The sequence below is a fragment of the Pelophylax lessonae genome, assembly GCF_965119305.1.
Source record: "Pelophylax lessonae genome assembly, chromosome: 1".
Lineage (NCBI taxonomy): Eukaryota > Metazoa > Chordata > Amphibia > Anura > Ranidae > Pelophylax > Pelophylax lessonae.
In genome coordinates, this window is record NC_138768.1 from 416243518 (window position 1) to 416266555 (window position 23038).

Consider the following 23038-nt stretch of genomic DNA (forward strand, 5'->3'; position numbering starts at 1 on the left):
GTTAGAGTGTATTTTGGAACATGGTCTGCTCCACTCTGTTTCTTCCTTCATCCTAGCATAAACCCAAGGTTGGCCTCTCCTTTCTATCTTGGTGGGAATAGGATAATTGTAAAAGTGATCTAAGACACCTGGTTGATACCAACAATATTTATATACTACACATTTTTTACCTTGTTTCTAGTTGTGTCTTTCTATGTCTTACTCCTTTTTTTCTCTGCATCGTACACTACAGTCACAGGAAAATAATGGTCCAAATCATGTCTTCCTTATTTAAAGTATATCTAAAACCAAAACTTTCTTTAAATGTCAGATAGAGTAGGGAAGGTTAAAACCCCTGTCATATTAAAAGTGGTTGTAAATACTTACATATACCAGTGTTTACAACCGCTTTAAGTGTGCCATTGGGCAGGTTTTCTTTCACTTCTTGTCCTGTAGGCAAAACAAGAAGTGAGAGGAAATCCCCCTCCCCAGCTGTCACAATAACAAGTGCCCTAATTGGAAGATATCCCCTCTATTCAAAATTTTAATTTCTCATCTTCTTCAGTCCTGGTGATAATGGTAAACAAGACAATAATGAGCGTGAATCCCCTCAATGGTGAACCTAACTGAACCCATCACCACTCTATCCATAACTAAAACAAAGTTTTGACTTTAGATATACTTAAGCATAATTTTCCTAGCACTGTCATGGCATTATTCTAAAGGTACACAGAGATTGGACCTTTTTATTGAGGGTTTAAGCTGAACAGCCTCACCCGCTGTTGAGAGATAGCTGCCAACACTAGGCACCTGTAAAGCCCCATCTAGCTAAACGTATTACACAGTTAGTCAGGTTGAAAAAAAAAAAAAGACATAAGTTCATCTATTTCAACCACTAGAAAAATAAATACACAGAAAACTTTCATATACAGACCCCTATAACAGTTGATCCAGAGGAAGGCAAAAAGAATCCTACAATGCAGGGTTCCATCAGCTCCAGAGGTGGAAAAAATCCTTCCTAGGCCTCTATCTCAAAAGGTTTACAAACAGGTTTTCATTAAGATCCATATTGGAAAGCTCCACTGCTGGCCTGGCCCTATGATTCTACTGTGATTTGTCTCTGTTCCACTCAACCTACCTTACATGACTGAGAGGTTTAGGTACGATTGTGAAGCTTACAAGTATAGTCCTGTAAAGGTTACCAAAGACACTCCATCGGATGTTCAGTGATGATCTTTGGATATACTCATATTACAGTCTCACATGACTGCTCTATAATTTGAGGGTCCAAACTCTCTGGTAAGGAGACTTTCTGGAAACACGGTGGTGTTGTGTGCATTTTCTGCTGCACTGAAGCTGGTGTGGGGCTTTCATCTGTTTTCTCCATCCTAATTACATGGACTTTACTTGTTATTTTGATCTGAGTGTCATTTTATACATTAGATTAAGCAGTGCATATCAGGGCTTTTTAATTTCTGGCATTATTACCTTTAAATGTTAAGATCTACTTATATTCTATGTGTTAAGAATTACAGCCAGCTCTTTTTTTTTATTTTTTTCAATCAACTGCGCTGGCCTAAACTAGTTTTTGGGAAGTCTATTCCACATTTTCAGAACTTCCTGTGAAGAAGCCTTTTTGTTTCAGAAGGTTTAACCTCTTTTCCTTCAGACGTAAAGACTGCCCCTTGTCCCTTTTGTAATGACCTTGAAGTAAATAATTCTGCACCATTTTCACTTTATGGACCAATAGTGTAATTATCCATGATGAGCATATTTCCCTGAATTTCCTCTTCTGAACGAACTCTGCCAAGCTATACTTTGTTCATGGTTGTTACATGTGTTAGTCTCCTCAGAAAACGTTTAAGGGCAGAAAAGGTTCTTCACAGGAAGCTGTTTAATCATATTATAGGGATGATCGAACTTTTGAAAAGTTCGGTTCGACCAGAACACCCGAATTTCCTAAAAGTTCGGTTCGGATTCCAGAACCCTATTGAAATCAATGGGACCCGAACTTCTGGAATCAAAAAACACCATTTTGAAGCCCTAAAACCCAATAAATGCCCCTAAAAAGTGCCTAGGGTTCTGGGTCATGCCCCAGGGACTATGAATCAGGCAAAAAAAAGTTCTTAAAAATTGTCGTTTTTGATATATATATATGTATACCCCTAACCCAGAATCTGCAGAGTTCGGTCACCCTGACATGGCAGAGTCAGCTCACCCTTAACTACACTATGGTCACTCTGACATGGCAGCGTCAGTTCACCCTAAACTACACTATGGTCACCCTGACATGGCAGAGTCAGTTCACCCTTAACTACACTACGGTCACCCTGACATGGCAGAGTCAGTTCACCCTAAACTACACTACGGTCACCCTGACATGGCCGAGTCAGGTCACCTTAAGCTACACTACGGTCACCCTGACACTTAAAGCTATCCCTACAAAAATGAGATTTTTGAATCTAACTATAGTGGTATATAGTACCCTAACTACACTGCATATCCCTTTCCTCACACTAATAATTGCAAAATGACACTGGAGCAACACAAATGCTTCCATTCTCTTCCACAGGCTCTGTATTACAGTGCTAGAGTTTTGGTGGGGCTATGTTATATACTGGGGGGCGTATGGGGGGCCTATTCACTCCTCATTGGGCTCTGGACCCCGTAGTCACTCCAATCACATTTTACTGATGTTTCTGGGCCAATCATGGGCTTTTAAAGCCCCGTTCCTGTCCCATTGCATTTTGGGCAGTTCTGGTGGCCGAATTCCGAACTTTTACCTCACAAAGTTCGGAATTCGGCCGAATTTCAAACACCCAATGTTCGGGTCGAACCGATGGTCGACCCGAACCGTTTGATCATCCCTAATCACAATGGGATGCCAGGAAAGGGCACTAGCATGAGTCAAAGGCTCAATGCCCTGGGAAGTAATAGGTGTCTCTGAAGAATGATGAGAAGCCAGGTCATAGTTTTTGCAATGGACAGGCAAAGCTGGTCCTTGTCAATCTTGTAGGTCCCGAAGTCCCTCTGGGGAAAAGAAATGCTGAGGGGTATCATCATTTACCATAAGTGGCTATACATAACCCAAATGCTGTGAACATTTCTCAGGGAGGGAGTGATGATAGAAAACAACTCCATTACCCTTGTATAAGTGGGGGGGGGGGGCACCTTTATGCAAAGGGAGATTGAAAGGAATTAACATAGAAGCCCTGCAGTTTGATCAAGAGTCAGGCTCTGAGGGCCTGAGAGAACCTACAGCCAAAGTAGATGTCAGTGGGTTTTCTCTGACCCCCTCCATGTATTAACACACAAGCACTCTGGCCACCCATGGCATTAATATTCATGGTTTTAAGGTCAAATATTCAATGTCCTATGAAGGCTAAGATAGTCAGGAACTTCTTGGATGCAGCAACAGCATCCCATCCACACAGTCAAAGTGCTCGGTGCATCTGAACAGACATCAGTCCTATGTGAGACAAATGGATTTTTGTAAAATCTTACCGTAAAATCCTTTTCTCTTAAGCTCATTGACAGACGTAGTCCTCCTTGATTAATATCAACTCGGGTTATACTGCCCTCTACAGGAGTAGGACTAGACAGGAAAGAAAACGTTCTGGCCACACCCTAGGGGCAGTCCCAGAGGGTATATCCTCTCACTTCCTGCTACAGCAAATCAGTTATGTCACAAAGGAGTGTTTAGAGAATTTAACCCAACCCAACTCAAAAACAGAGGGGCGGGTACTACGTCTGTCAATGAGCTTAAGAGAAGAGGATTTTACGGTAAGATTTTACAAAAATCCATTTTTCTCTGTCGCTCATTGACAGACGTAGTCCTCCTTGATTAATATCAACTCGGGACGTCCCAAAGCAGTGCATCAAGGACTCATCGAGCAAAAAGATGAGACCTAAGTGAAAAAACCCAACAAACCCTCGAGGTAGACCAACGGTCTCCTCAAATTGCGGCCTGCAAAACCTTGCGGCCAAATGAGGCATCCGACGATGCCATCACATCAACTTTATAAAATTTTGTAAAGGTATGAACCGACGATCAAGTAATCGCCTTGAAAACCTGGACCCCTGACGCCTGATGGTGGAAGGCCCAGGAAACACTAAGCGCCCGAATAGAGTGCGCCTTAACAGGGAACGGAGGATTCCGACCCTTACATAGAATAAGCCTGTACCACCGTCTGTCTAATCCATTTGGAGATAGTCGCGGCAGACGCAGGCTACCCCTTTCTGGGGCCATCCGTGATCCCAAAAAGTGAATCCGTTTTACGGAACGATTCCGTAATCTTCAGGTATACCCTGATTGCCCGAACTACATCCAAGGAATGCAACGCACATTCCTGAGGATGATTGGGCTTAGGACACAAGGAAGGTAGCACAATATCTTCATTCAGATGAAAATCTGAAACCACCCTAGGAAGAAAGGATGGCTTCGGATGAAGAACTACCTTATCCCTATGAATCACTAGATATGGGGAATGGCATGATAATGCAGCCAGTTCTGACAACCTGCGTGCAGAAGTGATAGCCACCAAGAAGGCCACCTTCTGGGATAATGTAAGCAAGGGAATCTCCCTAATATTTTAAAAGGGAGGTTTCTGCAGAACCGACAAAACCAATTTAAGATCCCAGGGCGGTAAGGGCGCACGCACTGGCGGAGCAAAGTGCCACACCCCCTGGATGAAATTCCGCACCAAGGAATGAGTAGCCAGCGGCTTCTGAAAGAAGATTGCTAACGCTGAAAACCTGACCCTTGATAGTGCTCAAGGATAGTTTCTGCTCAACCCCCTTTTGCAGAAAAGCCAAAATTCGGGTCACCAAATAGGTACGTGGGGGAAATCCCAACGATTCACACCACGCAATATAAGTCTTCCATGTGCGATAATAGAATTTGCTAGAAGTCGCTTTCCTTGCTTTAATTAGAGTAGGAATAACTGAAGCTGACAATCCCCTGTCCTTCAGAACCTGGGTCTCAATGGCCAGGCCGTTAAAACCAGCGACTGTAAAGCACGATGGAAGATCGGTCCTTGAGACCGCAGATCCTCCCTGAGAAGATGTCTCCAAGGAGCGTCTGCGACTAGCCTGCCCAAGTCGGCGTACCCGGCTTGACGAGGCCAGCCCGGAATTACCAGGATAACTGGAGTTCCCTCCACCTCTATCCTGTGGAGAAATCTCAGCAGTAACTTGAGAGGGGGGAAGACATACAGTAGCTGATACTTCCCCTACGGGGCGCTCAGCGCGTCTGCTGCGTCTGCCAGAGGATCGCGGGCGCGAGCCCTGTTGAGCCAACCTGCCAACAGATCCATATCCGGGGTGCCCCAATGAAGGGACAGCTGGTGAAATACCTCTGGATGAAGAGACTATTCCTCTTGATCCAGAATCTGACGGCTGAAATAATCTGCCTGTCCACAACCGTGATAAATATCGCGGAGAGAACTGGAACAACTGTTCCCCCAATAAAGAATGTTGGCCACTTCTATGGCCGCCAGGGCACTCTTGGTGCCCCTTGGTGATTGACATAAGTCGTGACCGTGGCATAGTCCGATTGGATCCGAACCGGACTGCCCTGGAGCTGCTCGGTCCAGTAAATCAGACAAAGTCTGATCGCTCTCAGTTCCAACACCTTTATCGGTAACCTGGAATTTATCAAAAGAAATGACTTCCCCTGGCTGAGCATCGGAGACCAAAGCCACCAGACCAAAGCCTCCCTGGTCTGCTCGCTCAATCGGATCCGATTGTCCAGGGAATCGGGATTCCGATTTCATATGAGAAGAATCTCCTCTTTGGAGAATTTGGGTATGAGACTGGGCAAACGGTACTGCCTCTAAGGAGGCGACCATCAATCCCAGCCAGTTGACGGACAGCAACATCCGAATCAATGACTGAATCTTCTGGAGTTTCTCCGCCTGGAGAAACACTCTTGCCAAGGATGTATCCAAAATTAGCCCCAGATAGTTCAGTCTCCTGGTGGGAACCAGGGATGATCTTTTGGAAAAGCAAAGAAAACGCTGATGTCCTGCGAAGATGGGGATATGAAGATAGGCATCCTAAATGTCTATGGACGCCAGGAAATCCCCCTGATGCAGGGAGGCCACCACTGTATGGATGGACTCCATCTCTTCCAAGACCAGAATTGGACGCACCTAGCCCTTTTTCCTGGGCATTGTGAACAGGTTCGACTCATAGGTGTGCGCAGCCTATTGCATTAGGGTGTGCACCCCAAAGTTTAAATACACATGCATATGTTTGCCTACATGTACATGGCCCCGATACATTACTCTCCCTGCTGGCAAAGTGAAATAGAAGTGTGTGGCACTTCTCTTATGGCAGAGCAGGTCTGAGGGAGATCTTTCCCATCTCCTCACTGGCAAACAGAGCGATAATGCTAATGTGCCCTAGGTGATTAGGGTGTGCCCAGGCACACCCGGCACACCCTGTGCGCACGCCTATGGTTCGACTAGAACTCTTCCAAGGAATGGGAACTACCACTGCTTGTTGCATCAAGCTGTTCCCCGCAAAGCTTTTTAAGCGACCCGGGGATGTCGAATATTGGAAGGGAAGAATCGCACCGGTGGAAGTGATCGAAACTCGATCTTGTATCCCGACCATATGACCTTGCGAACCCCTTTATCTGGGATTCTGGAAAGCCCTGGATCCGGAAACCGGTGAAGACGTCCCCCCACCCTAGAGATGGGTGGGGCCCATTCTGTCAATCCAACGAGATAACAGTGGCTTTATTTAGTCTGGAAATCGGTGAGTCCACTATTGGTGGTACCGTCCATCTTTGTAATGAGGGATTCCTCAAAATGATAGCGCCTAGCAATGCGTTTGGAAATAGCAGGGGCTCGTTTACGGAAGACCCCATTTGGGCAAGGGAAACCCTTCACCATTTTTGTAGGCTTGCTAGTACCAAAAAAAGGAATATGAGTCTCAGCTACCTCTGCCAGTGTAACCTCAAGATTCAAGGTTTCCCGGCAATGACAAGCTCAGAATCCGTATCTGAAGTATCAGATGACATAGGGGTAGGCGGGGGTCGCTCTTCTTGACCCCGTCCCTGACAGGCTACCTCCACCCGGGATACCAAAGACTCCAAAACTGCTGATAATGCATCATCACAAGTAGGGTACTGGAGGGTCCTGTGGCCACCCCGAGGGGATCAGGTAGGGATACATGAGTGGCAGGGTTCATGTAACAAGACACTTGCCAGCAAACACAAAAAAAATTAATTGCAAGAAAAAAACATTTTTTTTTTTTTTTTTTTTTAAAACTTAGTCCCCCAGCGCAGTAGCGCCCCTCAGTCTACCTGCTTGGACCCCTCAGAAAGAGAGAGAGAGAGAGAGACCCCAAGGCTCACCTGATGCACAGAAGTTTCTTATCAACCTGCTTCCAGCACTGTCTGTTACAGACAGGAAGTCTTTGGCTTGCTTTCCCTGGGCCAAGGAGGTGGCTCCGCCCCTTTACACACCTTCCGGCGCCTCCCAATTACTCCACGAGGTGTTTGGTCACCTCAAACATGGCTGCCCCCATGCTGGAGACACGAGGCTACGCCAATATGGCGGCCTCGTGCGATCTGCAGGAAAATGGCGGCGGCCTGTGTAGGATAGCGGCGGCTTGCAAGCTAGCAGCAGCCTGCGGGATGTGTGCATTCGGCCTGTGCGGCCTGCGGAAGTGCCTCGGCCTGCGGGAGGTGTCCTCGGCCTGCGGGAGGCTGTGCGGCCTGTGGAAGTGACCGGCTTTCTGGAGGGATGGCGATCTGTGGCTGCAGTAACTCAGGCATGTGTACACACTAGACAGGTAGGATACCTCTATACCTCAATAGTAATGCCTTTTAGTAGTCTGCCACTGACTTCAGTCACCCTTACAGTCATATAGTGACTTTAGATAGTTAGCTCCCAAACCAAGCCTCCTGGTTTCTATTCACAAAAATCACACTCAAATTGGGGGATCTGTGACCTGTTATAGGATAGAGGGGAGACCCAGAAAACCGAGTGTCTGACCATCCCAGAGAGGGGCCCGCGTCCACCAACAACCCGACAGGGGGAGAGGGGGAACATTCTACTCACCATACCGGAACCAGGCGGGCGCCAACTCCTGACAGAACCCTTCTCCACCGGGGTGGGGGGCTGTTGACCAATACGGACGCCGTGACTCTGTTGGTCATTGGCGTCCAGACGAGACGTTTAAATCGCAAGGGTCAGTCCCCGTCCAGTGGGACTATGTCGCGGCTGACCCAGCGCGGAGCTATGGCCTGCACGCGCTCGTAGGCTGAACTGGGGTGACCACTGGATCTCAACATCCAGCCCGTCGCCCAGTTTCTGCGTATTTGCTCGAAGATCTCACAGGAACACTGGAGAAAAAAAGCGGTCTAAAAAAGTATTTCTAAAAAAAAAATCTTGCCAGGACCGAAGATCCTAGCAAGGAATCTAGGTCCTTACTCCTAACTAGACAGAAAAAACTGATTTGCTTTAGCAGGAAGTGAGAGGATATACCCTCTGGGACTGCCCCTAGGGTGTGGCCAGAACGTTTTCTTTCCTGTCTAGTCCTACTCCTGTAGAGGGCAGTATAACCCGAGTTGATATTAATCAAGGAGGACTACGTCTGTCAATGAGCGACAGAGAAACAAGTTTTAGATGCTTGTAATAAGTCATCACAATGGAAGAACAGCTTCAGAAGTTTGTTTCATCCTCTCTATCAAAATAAGGAGGTGGAGGAAACACTTTTTGAGGAAGTCCACCAATTCAGACACTGACAGAATAAAGTCACTGCCAATATGGGGCAGAGGATAAGACCAGCCATTTTAAACCCAGATTGAAGAAAGAACTCTAGCTGTCTGTCAGTAGGATGCTGAAGAGTGAGCACTCCCTCAAACAGTCTAGTGGTCTTTGCGTTAAGGCATATCACTAATGTTTTCCATCGTTTGACAAATGCCCCCTCAAAGAGGAAAATCTCAACCATCCTCTCAAGTGGGGCTCAGGCCCTCCAAGGTGCTTCCATTCCATATAGAGGAAAAATCAAATGACCGGGTGCACAAAAAAAAGTCTGTGCAGCTGTAGGAGCACTAAAAGACCCAAGGCCCAAGGCTGTTCCTTCAAATGCAAGGCAGAACGTAGGTATGACACAACTCCAGCTAAGCCTGAGATGATAACAGGGGTCAAAAACTCAGCCTCTTCTACGGCTTTGGAGATTAAGAGACCCTGCAGGGGAAGGCATTGGAGTGCACTTAAAGCCTCTGAATGCAGTGTGGCCCAATAATTAAGCACATATGGGAAAACATTTCTGAGTGCACATAGAAGTTCCTATAGACCTGGGGGGAGGTCTGACAAAGCTGAGGAAGACTGATAATGATCTTTTATCCATAGGGACAGTCCCTGTGGATCTGGGGGAGGACTTGGCCTTGCCCAACAGAGCTGATGAAGAGTGATAATGATGATGGTGATACTATAACAAAAGAGGTCTCAGGTTCTGGATTACAGGTGTAGCACCCTCCTAGGTAGGTGCTAGTGAGAGAGTATAGTTTTTGGCTCTGTCTGCCTATCAGGCCTGGTCTGGGTTTTAAAAAAGTTCTTCCCATTGTTCATTGTGCAACGTTTCTGGAATAGATCAGAGCGAAGCTCTGGGCCAGTGCTGACCAATCATTATCACTCTGATCCTTCCTGGAAGTGTGGCAGAAAGAAGAGGGGGAAAAATGCCTGGAGAGATACACTGGCTGTGTGGGCACTGAGAGCTAATCACTCACGAAGGTAAATACAGCGGGAACCGTAGGGGGGTGGGGAGGGTGTATGGTGTTAACTGACCTTTTAATTTTTTCTAAAAAGGTGACCTTACATTAAGTACAATTTGATTTGCCAAGACTCTTATTTTGATAAAAGTGCACAAAGGATCTGGCTTGCAAGACATTTTAGTTCCACAGTGGTTGTTGAATTTTAGTTCCACACATCATAGCTGGGGCAACACTAGTTTAAAATTAGACATCCTGTTGAATTCACGGCAATTTGCTGTCACTATGTTTTATTCTATCTAGTTTAATAAAAACATGACCATATTCAAAGTGCAATTTAAATGATTCATATATGTAATATGCATGAAAAGTTTCTAACCGCTAATTAAGATTCTAGATTTTTTTTTAGCACTAAAGATGATCATGTACAGGCTAATCTTCTGCTACAGAAAGTCTATTCTATAAATGTCAGGCAAAAGGATCCGTGTATGATGCAAAACCTGTAAACATACAATTTCCTTCCGGATTTCAGACGTCTGTCAGTTTAAAAATAACTTGGATGGATGATTTAGGTGCAAGGGGTGCACATTTTTCTGATTTTGCTATTAGGTCTTTTAAACATCTAGTTGCCTAATGCTTGGTGTGAGCTGGTGGATTTTTGGTTCATGGGCACAGCAACTTTCTTTACCTATATTATCATGCCTTTTATTTCTCCCAAATATTGTTTCTGGTTTTAAAAAGCTGAGTGATGGGGTTTCCTCAATCCATTTCTTTAGAGCCTAAAAATGACAGAAACAGTCAAAATTATATTGTTAGTGGCAAATATAGAAATGTATCATAGTCATGGTACACATTATAGATTGTTTGTATGAACACTTAGAGAGCAAAGAATCTTTCAATCAGAGTTTTGTTTCATAAAGTTGAGCTGAAATAACCCCCATTCCCTGCAAACCCACCCCAAGAAAAAAAATCTTTATATTCTTTGTTCAGCTTCTTTATACCAATGCCTGCGCATGCACAGTTAAATCACACAGACATCTATAAGGCCATGGAGAAGGGTGAGCTAGCTAAACTCTGAGGGTTGTGGGTAAAAGCGTAAAGAAACTTTGCTTGACAATATCTATACCCTCTAAGGAATATGTGAACATACTGCATACACAAAGCATGATGATGACATATCAGAAGTCTGAGGGTTATGAACAAACTCCACTTCCTAACATAAGTAGCACCACCCCTGAAGGAGCTGCTGGAAATTTGCCCCGGGTTCCTTTCCCTGTAGATTGCCCTGCAGCTAGGCACATAAATACAGTCACTAGTCTCCTCAATAACCAGTCTAGGGGGGTAGTTTTCATTTTCGGAGAACTTGGATAGGGTTGAGGGAATTGAGCGGGGTGCTCCAGAAACAGAAACTATGTACAGGTTGAGGACAGTAAACTCCTTTCTGAAAAGGGGTCCTTGCAAACTATGGACTTGGTTTAATAGTAGAAGCAGTTAAAAGCAAGCTTCTTCTTTAGAACAACAAGAGCATAGTCCCTTCACAGAAAACTAGATAGACTGTGCTCTTTAGGACACAAGCCAATGTCCCTTTTAGTCAAACACACACCGCTGACTCTCTAGCACAAGAAGGGTGGCAGCAGCCGTAAATCTCTAAGATCTCTCACAGCAGTCTGTACTCATAGAATGTCAAGAGACAGTTGGTTGCCAACTTCCAAGCGACACCCTGCTCCAGTGATACCAGACTAGATCTTCAGCAGACAGCCCCTCAGTCAGCTTTCTGTATCTTCAGTGTCTAGGCCCCCAGATCACCCACCTGAGGTCTCATGAACAGGAAGCACATGGCAGCACTGCCCTGGAGGGCAGCAAATCCTCCAGGCTGGACTTCTGAGCAAGAAGCTCTGTATCTCAGATAATTTATACAGATTCCCAGCAGCCTTCAGGGTCATCCTCCCTGGCGGTGGCCAGGGCTGTATAAATATTCATTCTGCTATTTGCATTGTTTCACACCCATGTTCCAGAGACTTCCCCAGCTCTCTGGGAAGCAGAGGAAACCTGCAAACCAACAGCAGTTGAAGCATTGAGCAGACCTAACCAATCACATGCAGCTGCACTGATTACAGTGAGCACAGCTAAATTTACCTAACACAATATTTACAACCACACTGGTTACAGTGAAATAAGCTAAATGTACCTAGCAAACAAAAATAAAGCTTGACTGAACACAGTGAGGAAGCAATAAATCTAATCCTAGCACCTATCCAGGATGGTTCTACACACAGGTATTTATATGCCATATAAGTTGAATAGGAGCTAAATTTTTCTTCATACCCCTTAGGGGTGTACTCACTTTTGTTGCCAGCAGTTTAGACATTAATGGCTGTGTGTTGAGTTATTTTGAGGGGACAGCAAATTTACACTGTTATACAAGCTGTACACTCACTACTTTACATTGTAGCAAAGTGTCATTTCCTCAGTGTTGTCACATGAAAAGATATAATAAAATATTTCCAAAAATGTGAGGGGTGTACTCACTTTTGTGAGCTACTGTATAATGGCATTATGTTTCAAACTGTTTATACGTGTTGAAAACCAAGTTAAAATATTATCGGGCAAAATGCAATGATTATATGCAAAGCACAATAACCTCTAGCAACCAATTCGATTTCCACCTTTTTCCTCACAGTGTTACGGTGAACTGAAATTGGTGAAAATGAATGCCAACGTTAGCAGACAAATTTATAAGGCCTCTCATAAATTTCACTCTGTGAAGCACCTCTTCTAACAATCTTTTGTACTTCCCAAAAAAAAGTGTGGCACTGATGTCCATAGTTATGTAGTAGTATACTGTATGTAACAGTGATTTTTCAAAAAAAATAAAAGGAAAAAAGTTATAAACCAAAGCACATGCTTTTAGGTAGTTTTAGGTCGTTTTAAATGTGTTAAGACTTTTGTTCCAGAAATAATTACCGCTACTAAAGCTCTGGTCTTCACAAAGAGCAGTGTGCGTGTCTCTGGATTTTCATGATAGGATTCGGATAGGATAAATTGCAACTCTTCCAGCTTTGGATTTTCATTATCATCTGCAATGTCCATCAGTTTTGGCAACTTAACTGTGAAAAAAGAAAAAAAAAGAAAAATGATGGCTACAAAAACTGCCATCTTTTACACTTTATCAGGAGTAGTATTTCAGTTATCCAAATTAGTTACATTATATATGTATGTATTAGGGTTGCTTATAAGGGTCTGATATCGATGCCAATACTAAGCATTTGCATGATGCAAATGCTCTGATACCTGAAATCGATATGGTAAGTGATGTAAGCTTGGTGATGGACAGTGGCATTGCTAGGGGGGTGCGGGCTGCGTGTCCAAGGCAGCTGTGGCGGCTGGGCTGCTTCTTTAGCCTGCTGCTCACCCAGCCTCTCCGCCCATTCAATGCACTGTACAGCCATCCGGCCCAGGGGTTGGAGACTAGCTGACCATGAAGGGGAGGAGCTGGAAGGAGACCCCATCGCCGCATGTCGGGATAGGTGTCACTGCAGGTGCAGACACCACTTGACACCATGGAATGTGAGAGTTGCTTTGTCAGTTCACCATGGGTCTGTCACATTGCATAGAGATAACTGTGATAGGAGAATTTCTATGGTCACTGTGTCTCTCTCTCCCTCTTACAATGTGAGTGATACTGAACAGAGGATACCAGAAGGTAAAGTGAGGGCATCAGAGATCAGAAACTGCCTTCACTTTACCTTCTGGTATCCTCTGTTCAGTATCACTCACATTGTAAGAGAGAGACAGTTCTTAGACCCAAAAAGGTGCCTGCATTTAACCCCTTTCCGTCCGCTGCACGTTTATGGATGTCCTTGGAGGGGAAGAGTGATATCTCTGTCATTGCTGCAGCAATTATCGAAATATCACTCTTTAGCCCCAGTGATTCTGCACTAGATAAAAGTAATCCAGGCAGATAAAATTACTTTTTCAGGTAGCGGAAGGGAGTCCCACCTCTTCCCGCCAAAACCGCCTCTATTGGGCTCTCCCATGCGATCAGAGAGCCTGGCAAGGATGCGAATGACAGCATCCAGCTCTAGGCAGACAGTGAGAGGAATGGATGTTGTTCCTCCCATTGTGTGACATCAGAAACAGGAAGCGATGAGAATTTTGTCACTTCCTGTTTTGACCCTGTTTACCTGGCCGTCAGTGGCCAGTAAAGCAACCGGTCAGTCCGATCTGTGTGGGTCCACGCCTCATCCCAGCTGACGCCTCGTAGGGAGAAACGTGTCAGGGGGAGTGGTCACCCCATCACACCACGCGGTCCGCACTGCAGGCGGCCGCGTCTTACCACGGGAACCTAATTGTTATGTGTTACACCGATTCCATGTAAGTGCATTTCTTGTTTTTCAATAAAGTGTTTGTCATAGTTAATGCACTATTGGCGATCTTTCTTCCTACCCTTTGGGGAGTTGCATATGCGATAGGCACCATCGGATGTACAGGTGAGCCCCACACTCCATTGTGGAAGGAAGCACAGTATACACCTTTACAGTTGGAGCCGACTCTGCATACAATCTCCATTTAGGAAGTCATATACCTAATTTTGGTCCCAAGCTTGCCTTCCACCTTTATCTGGTAAGAATCCCCATATATCACCAGGTGACACCAGACATCTTTATTACGGAAAGTGGGAACCCTGATCACTACACCCTTATATCTTAAGTGTATTTGGTAAGAGGCTAATCTACTCCCAAAGCATTTTTTGGATCATGTGGTGTCGGTTTGCAGTCACAAAATTGCAAGATTGGAAGTTGTCACCATAGTTATATCACTTTTACCTATACTAGGACTGTTTTGATGTGTGCCATATCACACTATTTATTCACATAGAGACTTTTTGTCAGTATTTTTTTGCACTGGGTTTATTAGAGTTGTTTATTTGATGGTGTTACACCATCCATCACTATTGTCACTTTGTATCATTGTCACTGTGTTGCACTTTACATATATTCATATGTATTGTTTCAATATTTTATTTTATATAATAAGGCTTTTAGTTGAGCGCACTATTTTCTTTATTCACTTCATTTCATCCCTTCCAGTGCTGCCACAAACTTTTATAGGTTAGCGCACCTTTTTCTTTATCCAGTAATTAAATGTAGAATGACTATTTCTTCTCCTTATTCTTAGTGAATAAGGCCCAGTATGAGGATTCAAATTGAATACTATATTTTGCTACACAGATTTTTTTCTTTTTTTTCACTTTGTATGAATTCTATATCCTGGCTAAAGATTTTTACCTTATGGGGCGGCAGTTGTGGACGCAGCAGTCACTAGATTGGCTACATATGCGACTCTCCCAAATGGAGGATTCTTCCTCCTTCCGGGATGGCCTGGACAGGCATATAGACACAGGCCTAAAGAGAGCCTACCTTTATTGCTATTAACATTAAATTATGTTACCACATTGCATCATGTTTGTCATGCTTCATAACATCAATATCCGTTATAAAACCAGGTGGGCATGGACGGTGAGCTGATTCGATTGTTCAATGGGCCACATGACTGGACTTGCCCCCCAGGCCTAAGGGTGCCAGTCCTCCTCTGATGGACACAGAACTTGGAATGCGCTATAAAGAGCCAGTCGCCAAAGGAACAAATTATAAAGGCTCTGGATGAAATAAAACTCTCGAGGAGGCAACCATAGATGTCATTAAGTGGTCCTCTAGAGCGATGCTGAGCTCAGTAAAAGCCAAAGGGCATTATGGCTGAAGCCTTGGGCAGCAGACCCATCATCTAAGCAGACCTGCTGCAGACTTCCCTTTGACGGGAAAGTTTTATTTGGCCAGAAGTTGGAGACAGCAATCTCCAGGGTTACGAGCAGGATTTCTGGTCCTCTTCCCCTAAAGAGAAAGGCCAGAAGGCAAAGGGAACGACCCTCTAGGGCAATCCCAAAGAGGTTTTGAGATTTAGAAACAATCGTTATAATAAGGACTATAGGAGGAATTGGAGGTGTACTCAATCTACCTTTTTGAGAACACAAAGGAACAAGGCCCCTACAGTTCTCCCTGCCTCCCAGAAACCCTTTTGACGCCAAGCCAGTCCAGGAGGAGACGGCTGAGGCAAGACTGCTCGGATTTGACAAGGTCTGGCAGGACCATTTCCAAGACTGGTGGGTTCAGTCCACGGTGCGACTAGGCCACTACTGGCCATAAAAAAGCCCCCCCCCCCCCCGAGTACTGATTTCTTCCCACTAAGACATCTCTGTCCTCCTCAAAACTGGCGGTTCTTCAGGAATATGTCAATATCCTGCTAAACCAGGAAAGCAATTTTAGAAGTTCCTGCATGTCAGTGGTGGCTGGTGCTCAAAATTTTTGTGGGGGCGCAAAAAAGAAAAATGTAATGGGTATTGCTTCGCGGCAAAAAAACGTGGTAAAAAAATTGCGAGACTTTGAGGTCATGGTATAGGCATGGCACAGGTGATGGTATAGGCATGGCACAGGTGATGGTACAGGAGATGGTATAGGCATGGCACAGGTCATGGTAAGGGCATGGCACAGATGATGGTATAGGCATGGCACAGGTGATGGTATAGGCATGGCACAGGTGATGGTACAGGCATGGCACAGATGATGGTATAGGCATGTCACAGGTCATGACACAGGCATGTCACAGGTCATGTCACAGGCATGTCACAGGTCATGTCACAGGCCATGTCACAGGCCATGTCACAGGTCATGTCACAGGTCATGTCACAGGTCATGGTACAGGCATGTCACAGGTATGTCAAAGGTCATGTCACAGGTCATGTCACAGGTCATGTCACAGGCATGTCACAGGTCATGTCACAGGCCAAGTCACATGTCATGTCACAGGCCAAGTCACAGGTCATGTCACAGGTCATGTCACAGGCCATATCACAGGCATGTCACAGGGCATGTCACAGGTCATGGTACAGGCATGTCACAGGTCATGTCACAGGCATGTCACAGGTCATTTCACAGGCATGTCACAGGCATGCCACAGGTCGTGTCACAGGTCATGCCACAGGCATGTCACAGGTCATGTCACAGGTCATGTCACAGGCATGTCACAGGTCATGTCACAGGCATTTCAGAGGCCATGTCACAGGTCATGTCACAGGCCATGTCACAGGCATGTCACAGGCATGTGTCAGGTCAGGTCACAGGCATGTCACAGGCCATGTCACAGGCATGTCACAGGTCAGGTCACAGGTCATGTCAAAGGTCAGGTCACAGGCATGTCACAGGCATGTCACAGTCAGGTCACAGGTCATGTCACAGTCAGGTCACAGGTCATGTCACAGGTCATGTCACAGGCATGTCACAGTCAGGTCACAGGTCATGTCACAGGTCAGGTGACAGGTCAGGTCACAGGTCATGGCATTGCTGCAGCGGCTTCAATCACTTACCTGCTCTCCTGGGCTGGCTCGCTGACTCCACACTCACGCTGCCTGCGAGACGTCCACAGCGGCTGATCCTCTCCTCCTCTGCGGCAGGAAGGTGAGCGGCTTCTCCCTCTCCTCTTCGTTCTGCGGCGGGCGGCGGGAAGGTGAGCGGCTTCGTTCTGTGGCGGGCGGTGGGAAGGTGAGCGGTCCTGGCTTCTTCTCTCCTCGAGACTCCTCTTCGTTTGCAGCGGCGGGAAGGTGCCCGGGCGGTGACGGTGAGTGACTGATGCACGCACCGACACCGCCCCCCAACGAGGTCAGTAGGGATGTCCTGAATCATGAATTGGTCCAGGCTGGAGTCTGGACCAATCATGATCCAGGACATCACAAAAGGGGGAGTGTCGGAGCGCAGTGCTCTGCGCCCAGGTGACCCCCCAGAAGGCCGCCAACTGGCGCCTCTGCCGGTTGGAAAACCCCACCCCCCCCATAGCCACCAGTGAGTCCGGCGCCCCTAGTGGGCTAAAATGGATTTTTTTTAATCTTTTTTTTTTAATCTTTTCTTTTTTTTTGGGGGGGGGCGGCGCCCCTATTGGCCGGCCGCCACTGCTGCATGTCAAAGATTTACGAGATTCTACTCTCCGCTGTTTCCGGTCCAAAAAAAAAAAGGACAGGAGACTTCAGGCCAGTGATAGACCTCAAAGGTTGAGCCATTTCATCAGACTAGAAAGATTAAAAATGGAATCTCTCAATTCCCGTAATCCAGTTTATTCAACCAGGAGACTGGAGGATCTTAGTGGATTTACAAGATGCCTACCTGAACGTCCCGATTCACCAGGAATTTTAGAAATTCCTCAGGTTCCGATAAGAGACAGACAATTCCAATTTGTCTGCCTACCCTTTGGGCTATCAACCTCTCCGCGAACATTTACCAAGGTGCTAATTGCAGTTTTGCCACCCCTCCGAGAGAAGAGGCTCAGAGTCCATCATTTTTGGACGACATCACTCTTGTAAACCAATGTCTAGATCTCTTGCAACAACCAAGAGATCTACTTTTGACCACCTTAAAGGCATTCGACTGGATAATAAACTTTCGAAAAAGCCAGCTGGAAGCTCCACAGAACATGGTCTACCTGGGGGCCCAATTCAATACTCAGGAAGCCATAGTTTCCTTACCTTTACAAAAAAAAAACCCCAAATAAGGGAAAAAGGTACAGCGGGCACTAGCAGCATCGGTGATGTCCGCAGCCCAATACATAAGCCTGTTGGGGACCAAGTCGTCATGTATTCCCATGCTCCAATGGGTTCAGTGGAGACTCAGATTCTTTCAGTCGGGCTCTCTAGCACAGTGGAAGAAAACTGCGGCTAGCCCAACCCATCAGAGTCACTGTCCAGATGAGCCAAAGTCTCTGGTGGTGGATTCGCGAAGAGATACTGTCAAGGCACCGACCATTGGGTCCACAAAACTGGATCACTGTTACTACAGACTCCAGCGCAGCAGGGTGGGGAGCCAACTGCGCACTGTACAAAATCCAAGGCAGATGGGAATTCCTGATGCAGGGTCTAGTCTCCAACATCCTGGAGCTTTGAGCGGCCTTTATGGCAATAGCTACCCTACTACCCTACATACAAGGGCGTCCAGTAGTGCTCCATATGGACAATACAGTGGCAGTATCATACATACAAAGACAAGGTGGAACACACAGTCGATCCCTCCTAGCAGAGGTAGATCCAATAATGACATTAGCAAAACAACACCTGTCAGATCTGAGAGTGATATATCTACCAGGCAGTCAGAACACAGAAGCAGATCTTCTCTCCAGACAGTTCAAAGATCCCAACGAGTGGGCTCTTCACCCAGAGGGTATTCAAACAGATTGTCCTCTGGTGGGGGCTCCTGCAAATAGATCTGTTTGCCTCCTCGTCCAACTTCAAGGTAGCCCACTTCCTCTCTCGCTAACCTCACTCAATGGCGGAGGGGACGGACGTCCTGACTCATATTTGGACTACACAACTGACTTATGCCTTTCCTCCAATTCCATTAATATTGAAGTTTCTGAGGAGGTTATTGGCAGAAACTCTGATAATCATTGCGGTGCTTCCATACTGATCGCGCAGACCGGGGTTCTCTCTGGCAATGGACCTGAGCATGTGTTCTCCGATCATGCTGCCAGTAAATCCTTTTCTCTTGGTACAAGGAGACATTCTACACCCAAATCCATCCCGGCTGGCCCTAGCGGCTGGGAGGTTGAAAGGCAAGGGTTACAGGACTTAGGATGTTCTCCGAAAGTCTTAAGAACATTGCAAAACACCAGAAAGGGCTCTACAAATGCCACATACACCAGAATATGGGATAAGTTTGCAAACTTTGCGACCAGCCGTTGATTCAAACCTAGTAACCCTGACAACTCACAAATTTTGTCATTTTGCATGTTGCAAACGGGACTAGGTCTCAGCCTGAGTTCCTTAAAGGTCTCAATTTCGGCCTTTACAAAAGAAAAAAAAAATGGACAGCAGATCCGCTGGTGGAACGCTTCATGAGAGCAGTGCTCAGGTTACATCCTCCGAGGGGAAATAGGTTTCCCCAGTGGGACTTGACGTTGATCCTAATTTTTTGTCAAACCCTCCTTGTACCCCTACGCAGGATTGTTCATTATGGACTATCACCTTAAAGACTGCTTTCTTAATTGCCATAGCCTCAGGCAGGAGGATGTCAGAGTTCCAAGCCCTAGAAATGGCTGGACCATATACAACCTTTTTCCAAAACAGAGTGTTGTTGAGACCACTTGATCACTTCATACCTAAGGTAGCCTCAATGCTTCACCTCACTAATGAATGGATATTTCCAACATTCCCAGAGGAATCAGAGGCCAACTTACAGGAACTGGACATTTCCAAAGTTCTAAAGTTCTGTCTACAAGTCACTGCCTCCTTCGGACGATCTAAAGGCCTTTTATCATACCTTCAGAAAGACCAAAAGGGGAGGAAGCCGGAGGTGGTAAGAGCTCATTCGACTAGAGAAGTATCTTCTTCCTGGGCAGTACATGCAGAGGTGTCCCTAGAGACAAGTATGCAGGGCAGCGAGCTAGTCTTCCCACCACACGTTCCTAAAGCACTACAGGGTGGATCCGGCAGCTCTCACTACAGTAGAGTTTGGGAGAAAAACTATTCAGGCATCTATGTTTAAATAAAGACTGAGTTTTTGCAACATTAAACCCTCCCTCTCAAAGCTCATCATTTATCATGTGTATGCTGCCATGTTGGCGTCAGGAAATTTTCCGTAATTTTCCTTTCCTGACGCCAATACATGGCAGCATACGGTCCCTCCCTCTGATCTTTATGCTTAATATGAAGAATGGGGAGATTGCTCTCAGTCATGCTTTTATAGATTTAAACAGGTCCTGTGGGTGGATATAGGGGCGGAGCTATATCATGTGTATGCTGCCATGTATTGGCATCAGGAAAGGAAAATTACGGTAAGTATTTGATACAATTTTCCATTTTTGCAACTGGAGGAGTTCTGACAAGCCACCACCTGCTATTAGATATAATTGTAATGTAGTGGGGCTTGTTTTATACCTTGTAATACTGGCAGAAGGGTGCAGAGGAACTGGGCGAGCAGCCAGGTCCTAGTGTGCTAGGGCACTATGTAGCGATGATGATAATTCAGGTCTGTATTAACTTTACCTTCAAACTTTTTAACCAGCTTCTGTTCAATGTCTGTAAATGTTCCATTCTTGATATTGTCATAAAAGTTCTGCAAATAATCCAGAGCATCTTGGGTACGAGCATCCTCATTAATTATGAGTGCATTATTACATTTCTGTTGCAGTAAGAAAAAGAAAAGAGAAAACTACGTGATTAACCATACAAGTATAAGGACAAACAGCATGATCTGGTGCTGTAATCTTTTTCAAAGTTTGATCAGCATTGGATTCCTTCCTATATTCTAGAAGTCTTATTTATGCATCTATAATTTTACTAGAAAGAATTTGGTCATCTTCCCCAGAACACTGTTACTTTATTTCCCTAAACTTTATGTTGCTGGACATCTCTTTTGGGCATTTCGTTTTGTGTGTGGTTGACTTTAGATCTTTGCAGTAAAAAAATAATTTTATAATTACAAATACAGCCAATACTATGCTAATACGCAATTCAATAAAAGCCTAAATTTGGTCAAAAATAAAAAAAACAAATTAGCATAAGGGACGATATTATCAATCTGATGTGTCCCTTGTGCTGCTGGCTCCTGCATTAGCTGAAAACTTTCTCCCTCATCCTCCCCCAACCCCTGCCACCGTAATCTTCATGTGGGAGGTACCTGTCATATGTACCCATCAAGAGTGCCAAATATGCCCACTCTTTCCAACCACCTCCTTCATTCACAGAAGCTGTACTATGGCTTCTATGAATGGAAAGTGCTCTAAGAATGAAGGAGGTGGAACTGTCAATCATCTGCTCATTCTCCATTCATAGATCCTGATGCAGTCATAGAAGCCATAGTACAGTCTCTCTGAATGAAGGAGATGGACAGAAAGGGTGGGAACAATCAGCGCTCTTAATGGGTGCATATGACAGGTCCTTCCGCTCTATTAACCCCCGCCACACCAGAAGATTACAGTGGCAGGAGTGGGAGGGGTTGCAGGAGGAAGATTTCAACTAATACAGGAGCCACCCGCACAAAAAACACCTCACACTGACTGTAAATAATATCCCTTGTGTTGATTTTTTTTTTTTCATTTTTTACCTAAAGTGGTTGTAAAGTCAAATAACTATTACTGCCAGCCCCTCTGTTCTATCAAGCCATCCTACACAGTTTAAATGTTTGTATATAACAATGCCATAGATCTTTTCTGGCCGTTCACGTGACCTTCCGGCTGCTCTCCTCCCCTGTTCTTAGGGCTACAGGGGGAGGGGCCAATATCCCCTCTGACGTCAGCCTGGGAGGTCACATGACCGATGTGCTGGCTGCTCAGCCCACCCCCCCCCCTCTGTAGCCCTTCGATTGGAGGAGAATAGCCAGACCGGCCAGAAAAGATCTCAGATAAGGTATTTAGAGGCATCGTTTTATACAAACATGTAAACTGTGTAGGATGGCTTGAAAGAATAGAGGGGCTGGCAGTAATCTTTCTTTGAAAAAAGTGTAATAGTTGCGCTAGTATTTAAACAACATGTGAAATATCAAGGTGTCAATCATCAAAACAAATGTTTACATATATGTGAATTCCAATAAATATGAGAATAGAAGCACCTAAATATATTGCACATAACAATAAGCAATACAATGTATAGAAAGTAAATGCGCTTATACAAAACAACAGTGCTAAAAAAACCATTAATAGCATTTAAAAGGATGTTTTTCACAAACAGTAAAGTAAAGTAAAGTAAAGTAAAGTAAAATAATTAAACCAAAAGTGAGTCCATAGTTAAATAGATGAAAAAAAAGTCCCATGCACAAGATAGTGGGATCAGGTGTAGATTCCCAACAACCATTCAGAGGTGATTCTTCCTGTATAAAATTGTGATCCTATTAAAATACACCATACTCCACTGCACACAAAAGAGGATCTGCCCCTTACCAGATTGATCGACCTTTGTAGGTCTATCACAGCCTTTTTGCAGCTTTTTCAATGCAAACAAAAAGCACCTCATCTATAGGATGACACTTTCTTAGCAAATCCAGGCTTTTAGTGGTTTTAGGATGGATAAACCACATCTCATTAACATCAAGCTGTGCTAGTAATCCACACTCCAGTTAAGAAAGAAGGATATTAGAGGAAAATCAGTTACACAAAATCAGTGTCTGGCGTCCTTACAGACGATAAGATATCACCGTTACCACTACCGCCCGATGTACATTTTGTTCTAATGAACGTCGTCACTAGGACAACATGACAAGTCACGTTGCCCCAGTGATGACACTGTGTGTAACCAATTTG

At 45.2% G+C, this 23038-nt stretch overlaps 1 protein-coding gene across 1 annotated transcript in view; it reads right to left on the reverse strand.

Annotated features, from left to right (window-relative positions):
* LOC309561775 (antiviral innate immune response receptor RIG-I-like) overlaps window positions 1-23038 on the reverse strand; it is a 67876-nt gene that overhangs the window by 9752 nt on the left and 35086 nt on the right. The window contains exons 15-17 of the mRNA XM_082265795.1: window positions 20787-20922; window positions 12671-12813; window positions 10395-10485 (exon numbers count right to left, since the gene is read on the reverse strand). Coding sequence (XP_082121921.1) covers window positions 10395-10485; window positions 12671-12813; window positions 20787-20922 — 370 coding nt within the window. The remainder of the gene's footprint in view (window positions 1-10394; window positions 10486-12670; window positions 12814-20786; window positions 20923-23038) is intronic.